Genomic DNA, 19,779 nt, shown 5'->3' with positions numbered 1-19,779 from the left:
CAGACAAATACAAGCAAACTAAATACCAGGAAAAAGAAAGAGTAAAAGAAAAAAAAAGAAAAAGAAAAAAAGTTGGCCGAGGACAGGGCAGGGCACCCAGGCTCCGTCTAAGCACACAGACTGGGATTGAGTTCCTGCGGGCCCAGAAGGTGGGTGGGAGTGGGGGGTGGCCGCACCTCCGTTCACCAAGCGGGTGTGGGGTATAAGAGTAACAAGACGAATATCTCACCTTTTCAGTCATGCAGGTCCGGAGTGTCTTTGGGGTTACTGAAAAGCAGAAACTCTTCTTAAGCCCCTGGAATATGGTAGAGTGTTGTCTCTTTAAATATCCAAAATGGGCAAGCTGCTTGTAAACTTTCAAAATGGTGGCACCCTCTGGACCAGCAAAAGTCCACCTCCTCTTCACTGCCCGTCCTCCTCTTCAACGCTGCTTCCCCTTCTACTCCACAGCCACCAGAGCAGTCCTCCGTGCAGTCCCTGGCTGGCAGGGCTGATTTTCAGGTTAATTCTTAGGTCCTACCACCACAGGGGAATCTCCAAGCCGTCTTGCCATCAGGATCGCTGCCAGACTGCAGGTCGGTATGTCTCCTTTTTTTGGTATTTTTGTGCAAGTTCTTCTGCTAGTTGGGGTTTAGTCCACTTCTATATCCTTCCCTTCAAGGCTCAGGGGTCCAGAATTATCCTCTGTGTCTGTGTTAATTGGTTTCCCTTTTCTTTGTTGAAGAGGGTTTGTGCAGACTTTCTGCCTATTCCACCATCTTGGAATCAATCCTACCTCATTCTCTTTTCCTTAAACCTTATATTATGATTTGGTGAAAGTTTACAGAACAAATTCATTTTCCATTCAACAGTTCATACACTTTTTCTTTCATGCTACTAATTTTAATCCCCACAACATAACAGCTCTCTTCCTACTTCCACCCTGTGGTTATCTTTTCCCTGTGTCCTTCCTTCCTATGCATTCCTGCCTTCTAAGGGTTCTCCCTAATGCCCTTCTCACCTCCCAAGGTTGACTGTTTAGGTCTGTCCATTGTTTGGCTGAAAGTTAAGCCATGGGAGTGAGAGTATGAGTCTCTAGTTTTAACCTTTATTCCACTGAAGAGTTCTCCATTCCACAGTAATATACTGCTTCTTTAATTATCCACATGCTGGGCAGTCAGAGCACCTCTCAAGTGAAGGCCATGATCAGAAAATAAGCACTGCTCGTTACATGAGACTTTAACAATTGTTTACTACTATTGAGTCCAATAAGATTAAGATTATACAGTAAATTCTCTTTCAAATATTTGCTGAAATGCTCAACAGAAATGTTTACAAAACAACAAGTATCACACACCATTATGGGATATTAAGTTGACTTGGATGTTACACTATAACAACTATTCTGTAACTCATGTTTATCCATTCAATAAATTGTCATTTATTATACATTATGACTATTCTTTTAGCAGTTATAGCTCAAACCTAGAAAGTATTATAATTCTATAATCAAAATTATACTTAATATATTTCGTAATTGCATTTTTCCTCCTTTCTTCAAAATTAAATTTCCATTTACTTTTTCTCATACCTATCCATGGAAACCAGATACTCAAACAGAAAGTCCAGAATTCATAAAGATGGACCATTAATTTCTTAACTTGATCCATATCAAGTCAGCTCATTAGTAAGTCTAAGTGTTGTTGTTTTTTAAAAATACAATTATACACATTTTGTTTTGTGACTCTGATTGTAATGCCTACAATGTAACAGCACTCTTCCCACCTTCTCCCTATACTTAACATTTCAAAATTTATCCTTCTTTCCTATCCCTTTTTCCTTCTGAGCTTTATCCCTGGGCAAATGCTGCCCTTTTGATCTCATATGGTTGATTGTTCTAAGAAGTACATACCTCCCTGGTGTTACTGTTCATTTTCTAGGTTTGTCTATCATTTGCCTGAAAGCTGAGCCACAAGGGTGAGTTCAGTTCCAGGCCTGAAGGCTGTCAATGGGCCACAGTCTCAGGGCTTTCACCAGTCTCTATCAGACCTGTAAGCATGGTCTTTTTCATTATTTTGAGTCTGGTTCCATGTTTTCCTCTCACTCTATTCAGGACCTCCTATTGTGAACCCTTTCAGAGTGGTTAGTAGTGATAGCTGGGCACTATCTAGTTCTCCTGGTATCAGAGTCATGGAGGCTGGGTTCATGTGGTCCATTAGTCCTTTGGACTAAGTTTTCCATCTTTCATTGATTTTCTTCACTCATCTTAGCTCTGGGTGGGAAGAGACCAATAGATGCACCTTAGATGGCTACTCAGAAGCTTTTAAGACCCCAGTCACTACTCATCAAAGTAGGATGTAGAACATTATCTTTGTGGACTATTTTATGTCAATTGAGCTTGATGTCCCCAGAGACCATGGTCCTGATGCCCCATGCCTAGTGACTCATTCCCTCAAGGCTTATGGTTATGGCTATGAAGTTTTCCTAACTTTGCCTCCTATATGCTCTATTACATAAATGGATATATTTGCAGCACATGTAAATACATACATAGAAATACCTCATCAAACCTATATATATATATATATTCGTGGATGTTGTCCCATTCATCTTCCCACCCCTGTTTAGTTTGAGTGCCTATGTGTTCACCTGAAGATTATTGCTATTACTGTAATTGCAGGATTGAGTATATAATATTTATCTTTTTTGTCTTTATCTCTTATGCTCCTCCCAGTTTTAGAATATATTATTGACTGAATGTTTAGGCAAAAGTTAAAATATAGAAGTTTAGTGTATCATAGCTGTATCACAAAAGGACCTTTGATCAAGAAAACCTTTTCTAATTCTTATCAGTTTAATTCTAGAAATAGATCATTTTCAGAGACACCACAGCACAAGATATGAGTAAATATCTGTGCAAAGTAGCATAGGTTTCAAGTGTGAAAGAAATTAGTTTGGTTTATCAAAAGCAGCTAAATGTCAAGTAAAAATTAATCCAAACCAAAACACTCAGCACAGTTATTTCTGGCAACTTCAGCTCCTGCCTACAAAATGTATCCCAGCTATGATATTAATGGTGAAAATTTATTGAGCTATAAAAATACTGGCAGATCTGGCAGCCCTTTCTCTCAAGCTAAAAGTTCTGTACCTACCTGCTTCATACCACAAGTGCCAGAGCTTTGAATTAGATCAATGATTCTAAAGTGGAAGCCAATGGTGAATCAACTCATCTGGGGATTTTTTTTCCCCAAAAAAATATATCTACACCCTTCCTAACCTCCCCTACCACTAAGATTATGAAGGGAAGTGGAAATAATGTACAGATATCTGCATGTACATCTTCTTTTTAACTCTTAGAATAGAATATATATGCTACTCTCTATCTTCATGAAAAATTCCATAATAGAGCCAATCCTTTTTTAAAAACAAACAAACACAGTGTCAAGAGCGGGCTTAAGAGCAGAAGTACAAAGCACAAGAGCTCAGCTGAAAAGCTCTTTAGGTAAGGGGCTGTACTAATACCAGCTGTAAGCCACGCTCAAAGCTCTGTGTGGCAGCTCCGTCTAGAATCCATTGCATTCTATTTGAGACAATGGTAAATGTTCAGTTCATCATCCTGAGAAAAGCACAGAACTTACTCAGCAGATAAAAAATGTAAAAAGCAGCAAATTGGGACATAAAAAAACTAAGAAGCCATGGAAAATGAGAGACAAAAATTCCTCTGTTCTGGTATTAAGACAACAATAATAAAGTATTATACTGTGCAGCTGATAACTTGTTTGGAGACTTTCTGCTCATATGTTATCATTTTAGCTTTTCATTATGCAGCATCAGTTTTTCTATTATACAGGTCAATCAAGCTGAAAATCTTAGTCATTTGAAAACTTAATACGCATACTATATGAAGTCAGAACTGTATTCAAAACTATCAGATAAACCTAAATATGTATTGCATGTCAAGATAGCTTAAGGATTGGACTAAAAACAAACTTAATTCATAACTAGCCTCTCAGACTTACACAGTAAACTAGTCCATTTAGAACAAATAATTATACTTCTTCATAGCCATTGTTTCAAATGCCTTATAAGCAGTTCTAATACTGCAATGTGTCAGAAGACTTCCAATGACATATAAAGAATCAGCCACTTTGGACTGTTGTTATTTGCCATCGAGTCGGACCTGACTCACAGTGACCCCTCCTTGGGTTTCTGAGGCAGTATCACTACGGAAGTAGATTGCCCACAATTTGGACTAGTGTTTCTTAAATTACTTGATAATTTCTTACTCTATATTGAACTTTATTGCATTCTACAATGACATCTACTGGCCATTCAAAATCAGCTCTAATAGGTTGGTTACATAATAGGAACACAAACACACACACACACACCACTCATCTTGCATAAAAGCAGAGATTTGTTCACAGGTACTCAACACACTACAGAATTGTACCCAAAATTGAATCAGAAATATTCTTTTTGACTGAGATAGCGTTATTCTTGTAAAAAAGAATCAAGAATAAAATACCAAGGAGCAATTAAATTTTTATCTAAAGCATTAACAAATATCTCATTATTCTAAACATTTCAGAATAAACAAATGAATGCTAATAAGCCACCTCTCTTTCCTAAATAATTTTTTGAGAAAGAAGAACAATTTCAACTTAGGTTCTGTCACATACTAATATAAAATATAATACACACACACACACACACACACACAATTACATCTTAGAAAGTTATTCTGACATGCAGTACTAAAATAACCTTTGGAAAATGATACAGTTGCTAATACTACATTCATCTTTATCTACTAAGCTAAAGGCAACATTTCAAACAGCTTACATTTTTAACAATTTATAATGCTTCTTTTAAAATGGTTTTCCAATGAGCTATAAAATCACATTTTTCTGTAGTATGTCATTCCATGATACACACTGAATGGGATTCATATTTTCATTCTACATTTCATTGTGCAAAAATGAATCCTAAAAACACCTTAAAAAAAGGACAGTGTACAGTTAATTATATCTGTAAACACATTTTACCTCAGTCCAAGAGGCTCAAAGAGTTACTTTTTTAAGCCTAACAAATAAATAATTCATAACTAGCCTCTCAGGCTTACACAGTAAACTACTTAAGAGTTGACTTTTATCCCAGTTCAGACCACCTTATTTTCACCATTCCTAACATATATAATATCTGAAGGAGAATCTACTGAATTAATTTTCTAGTCATTTCTAACCTGCTGCACTTACCTCCTACTATAGATTTGGTGAGGTTCTTCACTTTCCTGAAGATTGAAAAAAAAAAAAAAATGTATTTGTAATCAGCCTTGACCCTCAAAACAGATCCACTCGAACTACAAAACGCGAATCTGGCCACCTACATCTCAAACTAACATCCTATCTCTCAATCCAAGTCCATATTTGGGAGGAGCTCTTCGTGACTACTCCATCCTTCACGCTACCCGTCGCCTACAGAGCCAGCCTGGTAGAAAGCACTCAAAGCCAAAGAAGAAAGTGTTCTGACACATCCATTGCTATTGGTTGCAAGACCTCCTCTTTCAGGAGGGAAACCTACGTGTTTGGGTAAATAAGAGCCAAGGATTACATAATGTATAGCCCTAAGAGTTTCAAGGATTTGCTCACCAGTAAATATCTTTCTTCTCCACTCCCACCCTCTCCACCCCGGGAAACGGCCCTAAAATGCAATCCTTAGGATTTCAGCCAGGTGTTTGCAATGCTGCGTTTGCCTAGGGTTTCGTGCAAAGAATTCCTCCCGCCTTTACGACATCCTCTTGCTCCTGCTTCTCTGCTCCCTCCTTGTCGGCGTCACTGCAGCCCCCCACGCCCTAGGCCCCCGCGTCGCCCCACAGGACTCAGATTCTACCCGCCTTAGCTGCTTTCTCTCCTCCTCATGACCCTCTCAAGCTGCTACCAGGTCTACCAGGGGTTCTGGAACCACCAATACTCCAGCAACCGCTTTCACAGACCACTCTCGTCACCTCCCCTATATAGTTCGTACAGCTGGAGAAGAGAAAATCTCTTCTGATCTAGCACTTCGCGTCCCTCAAAGACAGCGCCGCCACCTACCTGTCACCCCGCTGCCTCTGGGTTCCTACCGCCACCGCCTCCCGCAGCAGCCTGCCAACTGCAGCGCAACAACCAGCCCTTCCATTGGATTAGTCCACGCTTTCAACAACAGCCTCATTTACTGGTTATAGTCGTCCACAGACCTCCCCTCTGTGCAGTATCTAAGGATTCCGGTCTCCAAGCCAGGAAAATAGCTCCTCTTTCCTGTCTTTCTCTCCTCCACAATTTCCCTTACTTCACTCATACTTAGGATGCACATATGTGGAAAACATGTTGACTTCCAACCTTCTTTGTATATTTTCCACTTGTTCCAGGAATCTGTGACTGAATACCGGAACGATAAATGACTTCTCTACTTTCTTGCCGTAAGGAACCCGATGTGACAACTTCCGTTTCCGGTTAGGCTCCAGCTGGTGGCTTGAGTTTTGAGTGTCCTGAGAGGTCAGATTGCCGTCAGGTAAATTAGGTACTTGGAGGGAGACCTCTGGATTGGGAATAAGAAAGACTATTTTGGGTGGGTTTGTTTTTGTTTTTGTTTTTAGGAAGGAGTGTCTTGGTGAAGGATGGTAAGAGGGGCAGCTTAAGAGAGAAGGCGCTCGAAGAACAGGCGGGAGAGAACTGGAAAGTCCTAATTTAGAGCTGAGGTGGGCAGAGGTGCTTGGAGAAGGAAGCAGTGAGAATTACTGTGGTTGTTAAATCCGAGTGCTTTTTTCTCTTCGCCCCATTCTCTTCAACACCTCCCCAGTATTGTTTGGTTTGCCTTTGAAACGAATAAAGGCAAAAGAACACCCTGTAAAATAGCAGTAATTGTGCTGCCTGCCTCAGAGTTTTGTAGTTTTAAAAGCAAGATTTTTTTTTTCTAGTATGAATATGGCACAGTGTTAAATGATAGAAAACAAAAAAGAAGCAAGATACAAAATCTCATCTATTTTTAGAATTATAATTTTTAATTGTAGGGCGGGAGTGGAGAGCAAACACTGAAAGTGATAGCAGTTCATTCGTTTTTATTTTCTAATATTTGTGGTCTTAAAATGAGGGCAAGTTGGAACATACACCAAAGGAAACTGTAAAATTATATGGTGTAGAAGGAACTTTCCTTTTTAGGGAAAAGTATGCCAGCACTTTTCTTATATTTGAGTCAGTTCTCAGTGGAGATTAATCTCCACCAAACTTGGAGGTCACTTCAGACAAGGGCGTCAAACCAGTTCATTCCTGTTCAACCTCCTGCTGAGAATTTATATTTCCATCCCAGATATGATTCTGAATCTATAAGATTCTTATAAGAATCACCTTGGGAATTATGATAACTTCTTAGGCACAATCAGCCACCCTGATGGAGCAGGATGTAGAACCTGTGGCCTTGGGCCCATGGTCCCAGGGGACATCGAGCTCACTTAACCTAACATACTACACATAAACATTGTTCTACATTCTCCTTTGGTGTGTAGTGACTGGGGTCTTAAAAGCTAGCAAGTGGCCATCTAGATGCAACAATGGGTCTCTCCTGTTCAGAGCAAAGAAGAATGAAGAAAACCAAAGACGTGTAGAAACAATTAGTCCAAGGGAATAGTGGACCATGCAGCCTATATGATCATGAGACCAGAAGAGCTAGATGGTGCCCAGCTACCACTGTCAGCTACTCAGAAAGGGATCATCAGTGCAGGTGATCCTGGATGGAGTGTGTGGGAGGAGAAATGTGGAACAAAACTCAAAATCGTAAAAAAAAAAAAATAGGTTTACTGGTCTGATAAAGCATGGTGAGACGCCTGAGACTGTAGCCCCTAATTACCCTTCAGGTCTGTACTTGAACTCACGTGGCTTCCAGCCAAGCAATAGACAGGCATATAGGGTGAACATTTACATCAGATAGATAAACTCCTTAGAACAGTCAAGCATGGGAGAACAAAAGGGCAGTATTTGCATAGGGAGACAGCATAGGGGGCAGGAATGCATAAGAAAGAATACAGGGAAGAGGTGGCTACAGGGAGGAAGTAGGAAGAGAGCTGTTACATTGTGAGAAATTGCGGTCAATGTCATAAAGCAAAATGTGTATGAACTGCTGTATGGAAAATGAATTTGTTCTGTAAACTTTCACCCAAATCACAATAAAAATTGAAAAAAAGAATCACCTGAGATCTTGTTAAAATGTAGATTTTGATGCAGTATATCTGGGTTGGAAAGGCAGATTCTCCACAAGGGGTTGAATTAGAATGAACTGGTTTGAAGTCCTGTTTCAGACTTGGTCATATGTTAAAATTTTTTCATGATTGTTCTTTCTGTGTCGCACTAATTCACTACTGTTATTTGAACAACTCTGAAACATATATCCACTTTAAAGAATTATAATTAAGCAAACACTTGTGTAACAACCCTTCAGATTAAGAAATAAAGCATTGCCAATACTTTAGAATGTAGATTCCCAATGGAGGTAGTATCACACAATGGGGATAGCACACTCATTGAAGGAGGGTTGAAAAAAATCAATGGTTTGTGGTTATCAAAACCGTTAAATGGTCACAGTACATACATAGATATATACAGCATATTTGTGATGTTAACATTTCATGGGGGAGGGGGATGGTTAAGGAAGAAATGTCTAAAAAAGTTCTTTATCAATACCAATTGCCCTCATGTGGATTCTAACTCATGGTGACCCCATCTGTGTCAGAGTAGACCTGTGCGCCATAGGCTTTTCAGTGACCTCTTTTTCAGAAGTAGATTCCCAGGTCTTTCGCCCATGGTGCCTCTGGGTAGTTTCAAACCTCCAACCTTTTGATTAGCAGCTGATTGCACTACCTGGGGACTCCAAAAAGGTTCCGTAGAGAGACAATAATTTTTTAAAAGGATGAGAAACACTGCCTTACAGGCTGCTTGTTTGATTTGTGATTCCATCTTCTGTAAGTGGTAACCCCAGTCCTGACTTCTGGTTAGCATTCTGTTTCAGTTTAGTTTTTCCATCTATGATACATCCTAAAAGAACAATGCTTAGGTCTTTTTAATTTATATCAATGGGATTGTAGTGTATGATATTTTTTTCCCTCACTTACTGCTTGCTCATTATATTTGAGGGATTCATTCATACTTTTGCATGTAGTTTTTGGTTGCTGTATAATGTTCCATAATGTGACCATTCTATTGTTGTTAGACATTTGGGATGTTTACAGTTTGGGGCTACTCTAAACAATGTGGCTATAAAGAGTCTTGTGAAACATCTTACACACATGTAAGAGTTTCTCTAGAACAGCACTGTCTTACAGAAATAAGATTAATTAAAATTTTCTCGTGGCCACATTTTAAAAGTAAAAAGGAACAGATGAAATTAATTTTAGAAATACAGTTCATTTAACTCACTATATTAAAACTTGTATTCAGTTTATAATCATTATTAAAAAATGAAATATTTTAAGATTTTAATAATGTCTTTGAAATTGATGGGTATATTACCCTTACAGAATACCTCAATTTGGATGCTAAGTTTTCAAATTTGTATGCTAGGTTTCAGTTTTTACAATTGAAAAAAGTAGATTCCTATGCCCAAATTAATAAGCTCTGGTGATGCAGTGGTTAAAGCATTCATCTGTTAACCAAAAAGGTCATCAGTTCAAACCCACCAGCTGCTCTGAGGGGGAAAGATGAGGCATTCTGCTTCCGTGAAGATTTACAGCCTTGGAAACCCTATGAAGCAGTTCTACTCTGTCCTATGGCATTGCTTTGAGTCGGAATTCACTCATTGATAGTAGATTTAGTTTTTCGGCATGCCAAAGATGCTTTAAAATTTTCTGGTAATTGAGAATTACTTTTGAAATTCAGATAAAGTTAAATAAAAAGTTCTTAGTCAGTTGCAGTAGCCACATTTTCAAGTGCTAGTGGCTGTCTTGGGAGCTCTGGTAGCATACTGCCAACCAGAAGGCTGCGGTTCAAACCCACCAGCTGCTTCTTGGAAGGAAGGTTGGGCAATCTACTTCCGTAGTGATATCGCCTCGGAAACCCAAGGAGGGGTCTATGAGTCAGGGCTGACTCGACGGCATATAGCAACAACAACAACAGTGGTTGTCTTGTTAGAGCAAATCTAGAGTCTATATCTAGGAGTAGAATTCTGGACCATAAGATTAGAATAGGAGCTCTGGTAGCATAGTGGCTAAGGCACTTGACTGCTAACCAGAAGGCTGGCGGTTCAAACCCACCAGCCACTGCTCGGAAGGAAGGTTGGGCATTCCTACTTCCGTAGTGATACTGCCTCGGAAACCCAAGGAGGGGTCGATGTGAGTTGGGGCCGACTCGATGGCAAACAACAACAAGATTAGAATGCTTAACTTTACTAGGGCATGTCAGTTTTTCAGGGTTGCACCAAATCACATTCTCGCCATCTGGGTATGAAAGTGGAAGGTACATCACTGTGTTTTCCCTGATTCTCGTAATCTTGCAAGGTAGATCTTAGCTTCATGTTCTATGAAAAAACTGAAACTCAGGTTAAGTGATTTATCCAGGATTTTACAGCTATCAATGATGATTTGATGCTAGATATGTATCAATCAAAGTCTGCAGTTAAGTAGGAGAATTCCAAACTCTTTGCTTCAGGTGATCAATATATCATTGTTTAACTTATGGCTGTTTTGAAATAGAAATAAGTTTTAAAAGAAAACAAAGTTTCCTTAGAAAGAGTGTTCAACTTTTTTTTTTTAATCACTTAAACATTATATTTAGTAAACACTTTAAACACCTGATGGGACAGTTTCTGGAATGATTTAATTAGGCAGAGAAAACACATCGAATTCGTTCAAGGAAATTTGTTTAGAAGAAATTAGTTAGTATACTTTCATTTTTGTTTGAAAGATTTATCTTCCAAATTACTTAGTATTTTGAGCATAATAATATTGTAACTTTGAGCCAGACTTCATACCATGGGAATGTTCCAACTTTTGTTTTTAAAAACTGAAGCATTTTTGACCCATTGTTTTGTATTCTTTTCTAAGTTCATTAATACTCAATTAGAATTAATATCTAGAATTATTTGCCAAAGTAAAGGTTTGCCTTGAGACTTTTTAGAATGTAATGTTGTTTTTTAAAAAATGTATGTTTTAAACTTGGAGGACATTATGCTGAGTGAAATAAGTCAGTCACAGAAGGACAAATACTGTATTTGTTCATTATTGTGAAGAGTCAAGGAAAGGTTTATATATGGAAGGACACTTTCTTTGTTAGTTACCAGGGAGGCGAGAGGAGGGAACACTGCAAAAATTAAAATAATAATAATAAATTAATTTTTTAAAAGTGTATGTTTTAGACATTGTGGTAGTTAATTTGTATGTCATCTTGGCTGGGCCAGGTTGAGTGGCTGGGAAGCTGGTGGTAGTTATTCCCCACGATGAGACTGGCAATCAACTCCATGGTGGGATCTACCACAAGCAGCTGAGTAGCTACCTTTGGGATGTGGTCTCTTTCCTGTATATAAGGAGAAGCCTTGAGGATAATCTCTAGCTTATGGCACACTTGGACCCTGCATGCGTGGATCCTACAGCCATCTTGTTGTTCAGCAGTCTGCCATGCTCTGCCAACCTTGGGACTTACAATGGACTTAACTTAATGGCCTGTCATGTGGTTTGGTAACATTGGGACTGTGCTTTTTTACTTGTCGTCCTTGGGCTTGTTGGCCTCAGCAGCCAGCAGCTGTCTGAGTGAATAAATGCCTCTAGGTCCAGTGGGAAAAGGAGCAGGAGGCAGAGCTGGACCCCAAGGTTGAGTGGCTTTCACCCAGCCCCTAGAGCCTGGCACTTTGTACTTGGACTTAAAGCCTCCAAATTGTGAGAGAATAAACTCCTGTTTGTTAAAGCCATCCCATTTGTGGTATATTCTTGTCAGAGTGGCACTAGGTAACCAAAACGGATGTGGTGTGAAGAAACCAAGAAATAACTATTCCAATTCAAACTTTCTAAAAGTCTTTCTTTTGTAATAATGTACTAGATCTCAAAAGTCAGTCTGAAACCTGAAATCATACACTTTTTTGCTTCATATTATTGACTCTTCTAGATAATGAAGAATATTGGCGTTTCATTCAAAGTTGTGAGTGTTGTAGTTTTAGCTTTGTGTTTAGTGAGTATTGGTTTTCATTCTGTCACATGTGAAAATCATCAACTTAATATTTTGTGATCTGTTAACATGTTCATAACCAAAAACCAAACCAAACTCACTGCCGTCGAGTCGGATCTGACTCACAGCAACCCCACCTTGGGTTTCTGAGGCAGTATCACTACAGAAGTAGATTGCCCAACCTTCGTTCTGAGGAGTGGCTGGTGCATTTGAACCGCCACCCTTCTGGTTAGCAGTCAGATGCCTTAGGCACTATGCCATCAGACCTCCAATATGTTTATAAATATTATAAATAAATAAATGTTGGTTAATTTGTCAGAATTACTGTGTATTCTGGAAACTATAGTTTAATGAAATGAGCATTTAGAGACATTAACATAATCTACCTCTGGTTAGCAGTCAAATGCCTTAGGTACTATGCCACCAGAGCTCCTACCTTTAGTATACAATATCTAATAATTATCTCTGTCTTCTGAGATGCAGTAAAAGAAATCTGTCTTATTATTGGGCCTGTTCGTAGTTATAAATGTTGACATAATGGTAATAATTATTTAGTTTGGTTTTACTCCTTGAGAGCAATGATTATAGAATTACTACTGCTAACCTTACACAAATTATAGTATACTCATTGCCCTCGAGTCGGATCCAACTCATAGCGGCCCCTCCTTGGGTTTCTGAGGCAGTATCACTACGGAAGTAGAGTGCCCAATCTTCCTTCTGAGGAGTAGCTGGTGAGTTTGAACCACCAGCCTCTGGTTAGCAGTCAAATGCCTTAGGCACTATGCTACCTGAGCTCCCAAATTATAGTATGTTGTTGTTGTTGTTGTTGTTGTTTGCCACCGAGTCGGCCCCGACTCATAGCGACCCCTCCTTGGGTTTCCGAGGCAGTATCACTACGAAAGTAGGATTGCCCAACCTTCCTTCCGAGGAGTGGCTGGTGGGTTTGAACCGCCAGCCTTCTGGTGAGCAGTCGAGTGCCTTAGACACTATGCTACCAGAGCTCCCCCTTTTATTTGAAATTCATAGCAATTAGATGGGGACTGAGCTGAAGTTTATTCTTGCATTATCTATAAAAATAAGAGTAGTAAGACTGAAGTCTATATATGATCATTGAGGACTATTTTATATATGAGAGCAAACTTACTGATTAAAGAAGTCCTAAGAGCTCTGGTAGCATAGTGCCTAAGGCACTTGACTGCTAACCAGAAGGCTGGCGCTTCAAACCCACCAGCCCCTTCTCGGAAGGAAGGTTGGGCAGTCTACTTTCGTAGTGATACACCTCGGAAACCCAAGGAGGGTTCGCTATGAGTCAGGTCTGACTCGGCACATAACAACAACAACAAGAAGATCTCTGTTAAGGATCTCTGGTGGTGAACTCACCAGCCACTCCTTGGGAGAAGAGGTGGGGCAGTTGCAATGAGTTGGACGATGGTGGTGAATTTGGGTTTTTTGTTTTTGGAAGGTCTCTGTTGGTCAAGTTCAGGGGCTGACAGTATAGCTTGTAAGCCAAAGTCAGCCCACCTACTGGTTTTATATGGTTTATGAGCTAAGAATTTTTGAGATAAATGTTTATAATTGACTTGATAAGCAACACTAACTTTGAACCTTTAATTAACCAAGTATTACCCCCCAAAGAAGGAATTCCATTTTTTTATCAGTAGATCTGGGTTACAAAATAATTGCACTTAGTTATTATCGTATTTTGAATTTCATGAATGAAGAAATTATGGACATTTTTTTCTCCCTTGTTACATAATTTATTCTTAAAAAAAAAAACACTGCCATCAAATTGGTTGTGATTCACAGCAACCATATAGGACAGAGTAGAACTGCCCTATAGGGTTTCCAAGGCTGTAAATCTTTATGGAAGCAGACTGCCTCATCTTTCTCCTGCAGAACGCCTGGTGGGTTCAACCCACCAATCTTTTGGTTAGCAGCCAAGTGCTTTAATCACTGTGCCAGCAGAGTTCATTTTGTTTTTCTTAGTTGCCATAAATTTTATCCCTTGGGTGACAAACCTAGAATTTTTACCAGCTCGCTCTTCACAGAAAAAAAATATGTGGCCGTATAGCAATAATGCTGATTTTAAAAGAATAAAGAAGCAGATGACAAAAGCAGTATATATAACTTTTTTATTATCCATATTTATGAATCATGAAAGAACTAAAACAAAGGAAACATTACTTACAAGTTAGGAGGGTCTGAAACCAAACTACAGGTTCATACCACAGTTCTAATTATTTTTGTTATCTTCAAAAAGTTACTTCTTGGAGTTATTGTCGTCATATTGCTTTCATCTGTAAAATGGTGGTGATAATATTAGGAAATTTAAGTTCAAAGCGTTTTAGTAGTAGCAGAGTTGATAATGTAAAGCATTTAGCATAATGTAACTAGCACATAGGGCTCAGTTAGTGTTTAGGATTATTATAATGATGGAAAAAACAGATAATAAAGGGTTATCTCTAAGTGATGGAATTACTGATGATTTTTTTAAATACTTTGTATATGTATGTTTCCTAATTGGGAACATATATTAGTTATATAATAAGACACTTTTATAATATCTCTTGAACTCAGAATTTTCAAATATTTTATTGGCTCTCTTTTTAAAACATTAATTTTAAACATTTTACTTTAAAACATAAACAGTAAATTAGATATTTGATATCTACAATCTGCATTTTTTTCTCTTAAAGTATCTTCCTTGGATATGACCTCTGGACATGGACATGAGCCTGGACATGGACACGAGCCTGGACATGGACATGGGCATCATAAAATGGAACTTCCAGATTATAAACAATGGAAGATAGAAGGCACACCTTTAGAAACTGTCCAGGAGAAGCTGGCTGCACGAGGGCTAAGGGATCCGTGGGGCCGGTAAGAGGAATTGAATAATTTAGATAGAATTTATCCCAGAGAACTTATATGTATTTTTCTTTCCAATGTATTCTTCTTTAAAGAATCATGAAAAGAGCTTTTTTACATTAAAATTTTAATATCAGCTTTATGGAAGTGTCAGTTAATACAATAAAATTCATTCATTGTAATTGTACAGTTAAGTGTGCAGTTCTATGAACTTTAGTAAATGTGTACAATTATATAACCACTAACACAATCATAATGGAAAATATTTCTAGCATCCCAAAAAGTTTCCTTATGCACCGGTGCATGTCCATATCCTACCCTGACTCCTGGCAATCATTGATCTGCTTTCTGTCTCTAGTGTTGACTTTTCTAGCAGTCATGTAATATGTACTCTTTTGTTCTGGCCTCTTTCACTTAATGCTTTAGAGACTTACCCATAAGTGGCTGTACCATTTTGAATTCCCATCAGCAATATGAGAATTTTACTTGCTCACTGTCCTTATCTACATTTGGCATTTTAAGTCTTTAATTTTAGGCATTCCATTGAATATAGAGTATTACCCTCTTATGGTTTTAATTTACATTTCCCTAAAGACTGATGATCATAACAATCTTTTTGTGTGCTTATTTGTTATTTATGTATCTTCTTTGGTGAAATATCTATTCATATCTTTTGTCCATTTTATTTATCAGGGTATTTGTCTCCTTGTTATTAAGTTGTAAGAATTCTTTATATATTTTGAATATAACTACTTTGTCAGATAAAAGTTTTGCAGATATTTTCTCACAGGCTGTACCTTGTCTTTTCATTTGTTTAATAATGTCTTTCAAAGAGCAAAAGTTTTAAATTTTGATGTCAATTCCCAATTTATGGGCATTGTGGTTTTCTTTTATAGTTTATGCTTTTTGCATTTTATCTATGACTTTTCCCTATATTTTCTTCTAGAAGCATACAGTCTTGAAGCAAGGATAAAGGTTTCTGTTTTTTCATGTGGGTATTCAGTTGTTCTAGCACCATTTATTAAGATTGTTATCCCCACCTTGAATTACCTTGATCCTTTTGTCAGAAATCAGTTGAACCAAGTATTTGTGGTCTCCTTTGGGGCTTTTATTCTATTACTCTGATCAGTATACCTACCTTTATGCCAGTACCACAGTGTCTTCAAATCAGGTAGTTGAAGACCACCTTTTTATTCTTTTTTTTTTAAATGGTTTTTGCTATCCCAGGTCCTTTGCATTTATATATAAATTATAGGACGAGCTTGTTAATGTCTACAAAAAGATTACTTGCATTTTAATTGGTATTATAAGGAATCTATAGATCAATTCGAGGATAATTGACATCTTAACAATACAGCGTCTCCTAGTCCATGAACAATTGAGATCCTCTTTTAATTTCCCTCAGCAGTGCTTTGTTGTTTTATGTACAAATCTTGCACATATCTTTTAAAAAATATGAACAAAAAAGTTCATGTTTTTGATATTGTAAATGTTTTCATTTTGATTTCAATTGTTTGTTGCTAATATAGAGAAATAAATTTTATTTTTATATATTGACTTTGTATCCCATTACCTTACTAAATTCAGATTTTAGCTGTAATAGTTGTTTTTGGTTTTTTTAGTAGATTCCTTAGGATATTTTTCATATACAATCATTTTGCCTATAAATAAAGACAATGTTACTTCTTCCCTTTCAGTCTGTAAACTTTTTTTTCTTAAATTATTGCACCGGCTAAGCCTTCTAATACAATGGTGAATAAAATGATGAAAGTAGACATCCTTGGCATTGAGTCTTTCATCACTAAGTATGATGTTAGTTGTACTGTTCTTGTAGATGGTTACTATCAAGGAGAGGAATTTCCCTTCTATTCCTAGATTACTGAGAATTTTTTTTCTTTTTAATCACTAATGAGTGTTGAATTTTGTAACGCTTTTCCTACATCTATTGAGATAGCTTTTCTTATTTAGTCCTTGGTGGGTTACTTTTACTGATTTTCAAACATTAATCTTACATTCCTGGGGATGAACCTTACTTCATCATGCTATATTATTATTTTTATGTATTGCTAGATTTAATTTTTAAAGGTTTGTGGAGAATATTTCTATTATGTTGATGAGAAGGAGCCTTGGTAGTGTAGTCGTTACGCATTCAGCTGCATTTACACCTGGTAGTGTAGTCGTTACGCATTCAGAGTTTGGCAGTTCAAACCCCACAGCTGCTCCATAGGAGAAAGATGAGGCAATCTACTTCTGTAAAGATTTACAACCTTGGGAACCCTGTGGGGCACCTCTCTGTTCTATAGGATTGCTGAGTTGGAAACAACTTGTCAGTAATGGGTATCTTCATGAGGAATATTGTTCTCTAGTTTTCTTCTAATGTCTTTATCTGATTTCATAATCTACATTAGATTTTTATTAACTCTTACATTTTCTGTTGTTGTTGTTGTTATGTGCCATCGAGTTGGACCAAACTCATAGCGACCCCTCCCTGGGTTTCTGAGGCGGTATCACTGCGGAAGTAGAATGCCCAACCTTCCTTCCTAGGGGTGGCTGGTGGGTTTGAACTGCCTTCTGATTAGCAGTCAAGTGCCTTAGGCACTACGCTACCAGAGCTCCTTTATATTTTCTAGTACACTATATTTTTAGAGTTAAATGGTTTTTGATTTTCGTAACATGATTGTTCCACTTTTCTTATCCTGATGGGGGGAAACCATTATTGTCCTAGAACTCTCTGACTTCTGTTTACTTCTCTGTTCAGGGCACTCAAAAGAATGATTGCCAGAGCAAGAAGTCAGGCTTCTAGAGCTCAGGCTGCTGTGACAGATAAAATTGTGATCCTCTTGAATAGTAATAATATTGTCAAGTGTCACATGTTCTCTGTGCCAAAATGTATCATATATAACCTTGTTTAATCTTCATTATAACACTGTAAGATAGATAGTAATTATAATTGAATAAAAGAGGAAGAAGGCCTTGAGAGGTACAACTTGCTCAGCCTAAAAGATATGAATCTAGTTTAAGTGGCAGAGCAAATATTAGTACCAAAGTCTATCTAACTTCTTTTTTCTATGATGATATAATAACTAGTATGGCCAGAGCTCCCCAGCTGACCTATGAGGGATAGACTGAAATGAGTCTTACATTGTGAATTTTTCAAATCTTGAGTGGTATGATTGGAAAATCATCAAGTGTTTTTTCTTCTATTTGATGGAAATGTGAAATTGGGGCATGTGTACCTATATATCCAGGGTCAGAAAAATTTGTATTGTTATCTTCTTAGCCTATCTTATATAAGGTTAAACTTCAGTCTGCTCAAAGAATGAAATCCAATATATTTTAATCAGTGAATTTATACAAATACTATATGATTATAATCCTCCCCCACCTCTTTTTTTTTTCCTCTAGCAATGAAGCTTGGAGATACATGGGTGGATTTGCAAACAATGTTTCCTTTGTTGGTGCAATATTAAAAGGATTCAAATGGGGATTTGCTGCATTTGTGGTAGCTGTAGGAGCTGAATATTTACTGGAATCCCAGAATAAAGATAAGAAGCATCACTGAAGATAGTTCCTGGACATAGATTAGTGGCTTCTTAACTCTTATAAAAATAAGATTTCTGTACCGTAACCTACTTGTCCGTGTGTTTGTCTATTAAATAAAGCTAGTAAGATTTAATAAAATTATAAAACTTACGCCAGTGTCTTTTTGTCATTTTTTTAAAAATTATTAGAAATGTCTCAAGCCCTATCATATTTAATTTGGAGTAAGTGGGGTGCTAGCTAGGTACCAGCATGTGAAAGCTGGACAGTGAATAAGGAAGACTGAAGAAGGGTTGATGCTTTTAAGTTCTAGTGTTGGCAAAGAATACTGAAAGAAGAATGAACAATCTGTCCTGGAAGCAGTGCAGCTAGAATGCTCCTTGGAAGCAAAAATGGCCAGACTCTGTCTCACCTACTTTGGTCGTGTTGTCAGAAGGGACCATTCCCTGGAGGAGGATATCATGCTTGGTAAAGTGGAGGGTCAGCAAAAAATGGGAAGACCCTCAGCAAGATGGATTGACACAGTGGCTGCAATGATAGGCTCAGGTACAGCACTGATTATAAGGATGCCACACAACTGGACAGTGTTTTGTTCTGTTGTTTCTGTTGTACATAGGGTCGCTGAGTCAGAGCAAACTCAACAGCACCTAACAATAACAGGTACCAGCAGCAGTGCATTCTTGCATATAGTAAACAACCAGCAAACATTTAATTGAACAGATGGATGTGCACTAATAGGTTTTTTAATGGGAGTTGGTCTTACTTTTACCATCCTTTTTAGGAAACATAAGGAGTGCTGGTGGCACAGTGCCTAAGGCATGTGACTGCTAATCAGAAGGTTGGTGGTTCAAATCCACCAGCCACTCCACAGAAGGAAGATGGGGTAACCTATAAAGATTTACTACCTTGGAAACCCCACGGGGGTCACTATGAGTTGGAATTGACTCAATCGCAGTGTGTTGGGTTAATCTGTTTGTTTGTTTAAGTGTAAGAGCTCTGGTAGGAGCTCTGGTAGCGTAGTGCCTAAAGCGCTTGACTGCTAACCAGAAGGCTGGTGTTTCAAACCCATCAGCCACTCCTTGGAAGGAAGATGGGGCAACCTACTTCCGTAATGATACTGCCTTGGAAACCCAGGAGGAGTCACTATGAGTCGGTCCGACTCGACGGCACATAACAACAACGAGAGCTCTGGTAGCACTGTAGTTAAAGC

General features: G+C 38.1%; 1 protein-coding gene and 1 pseudogene across 1 annotated transcript; one reads left to right on the top strand and one right to left on the bottom strand.

The window, feature by feature from the left end:
- The window catches only part of LOC103192997, a 15,689-nt pseudogene extending 9,371 nt beyond the window's left edge, over nucleotides 1-6,318 (bottom strand).
- An 8,553-nt stretch (nucleotides 6,319-14,871) lies between these two features.
- NDUFB3 (NADH:ubiquinone oxidoreductase subunit B3) lies at nucleotides 14,872-18,591 on the top strand. The gene is made up of 2 exons (XM_007936095.2): nucleotides 14,872-15,041; nucleotides 18,435-18,591. Exons 1-2 carry the CDS (start codon nucleotides 14,872-14,874, stop codon nucleotides 18,589-18,591), a joined length of 327 nt encoding a protein of 108 aa, XP_007934286.2.
- Nucleotides 18,592-19,779: the final 1,188 nt, after the last annotated feature.

This window comes from Orycteropus afer, unplaced genomic scaffold (assembly GCF_000298275.1).
Source record: "Orycteropus afer afer isolate SDZICR_OR568_19922 unplaced genomic scaffold, OryAfe1.0 scaffold00002, whole genome shotgun sequence".
NCBI classification, from domain to species: Eukaryota; Metazoa; Chordata; class Mammalia; order Tubulidentata; family Orycteropodidae; genus Orycteropus; species Orycteropus afer.
Note: the sequence above shows the minus strand (reverse complement) of the source record. Positions and strands in the feature narration are given on the sequence as shown.

What these genes read in the sequence shown, in the direction of transcription:
- NDUFB3 (XM_007936095.2), top strand. Translation starts at nt 14,872, where the DNA reads ATGACCTCTGGACATGGACATGAGCCTGGACATGGACACGAGCCTGGA. An exon ending in CTAAGGGATCCGTGGGGCCG is followed by an intron (nt 15,042 to 18,434) that starts GTAAGAGGAATT and finishes TTTTTCCTCTAG; the next exon opens with CAATGAAGCTTGGAGATACA.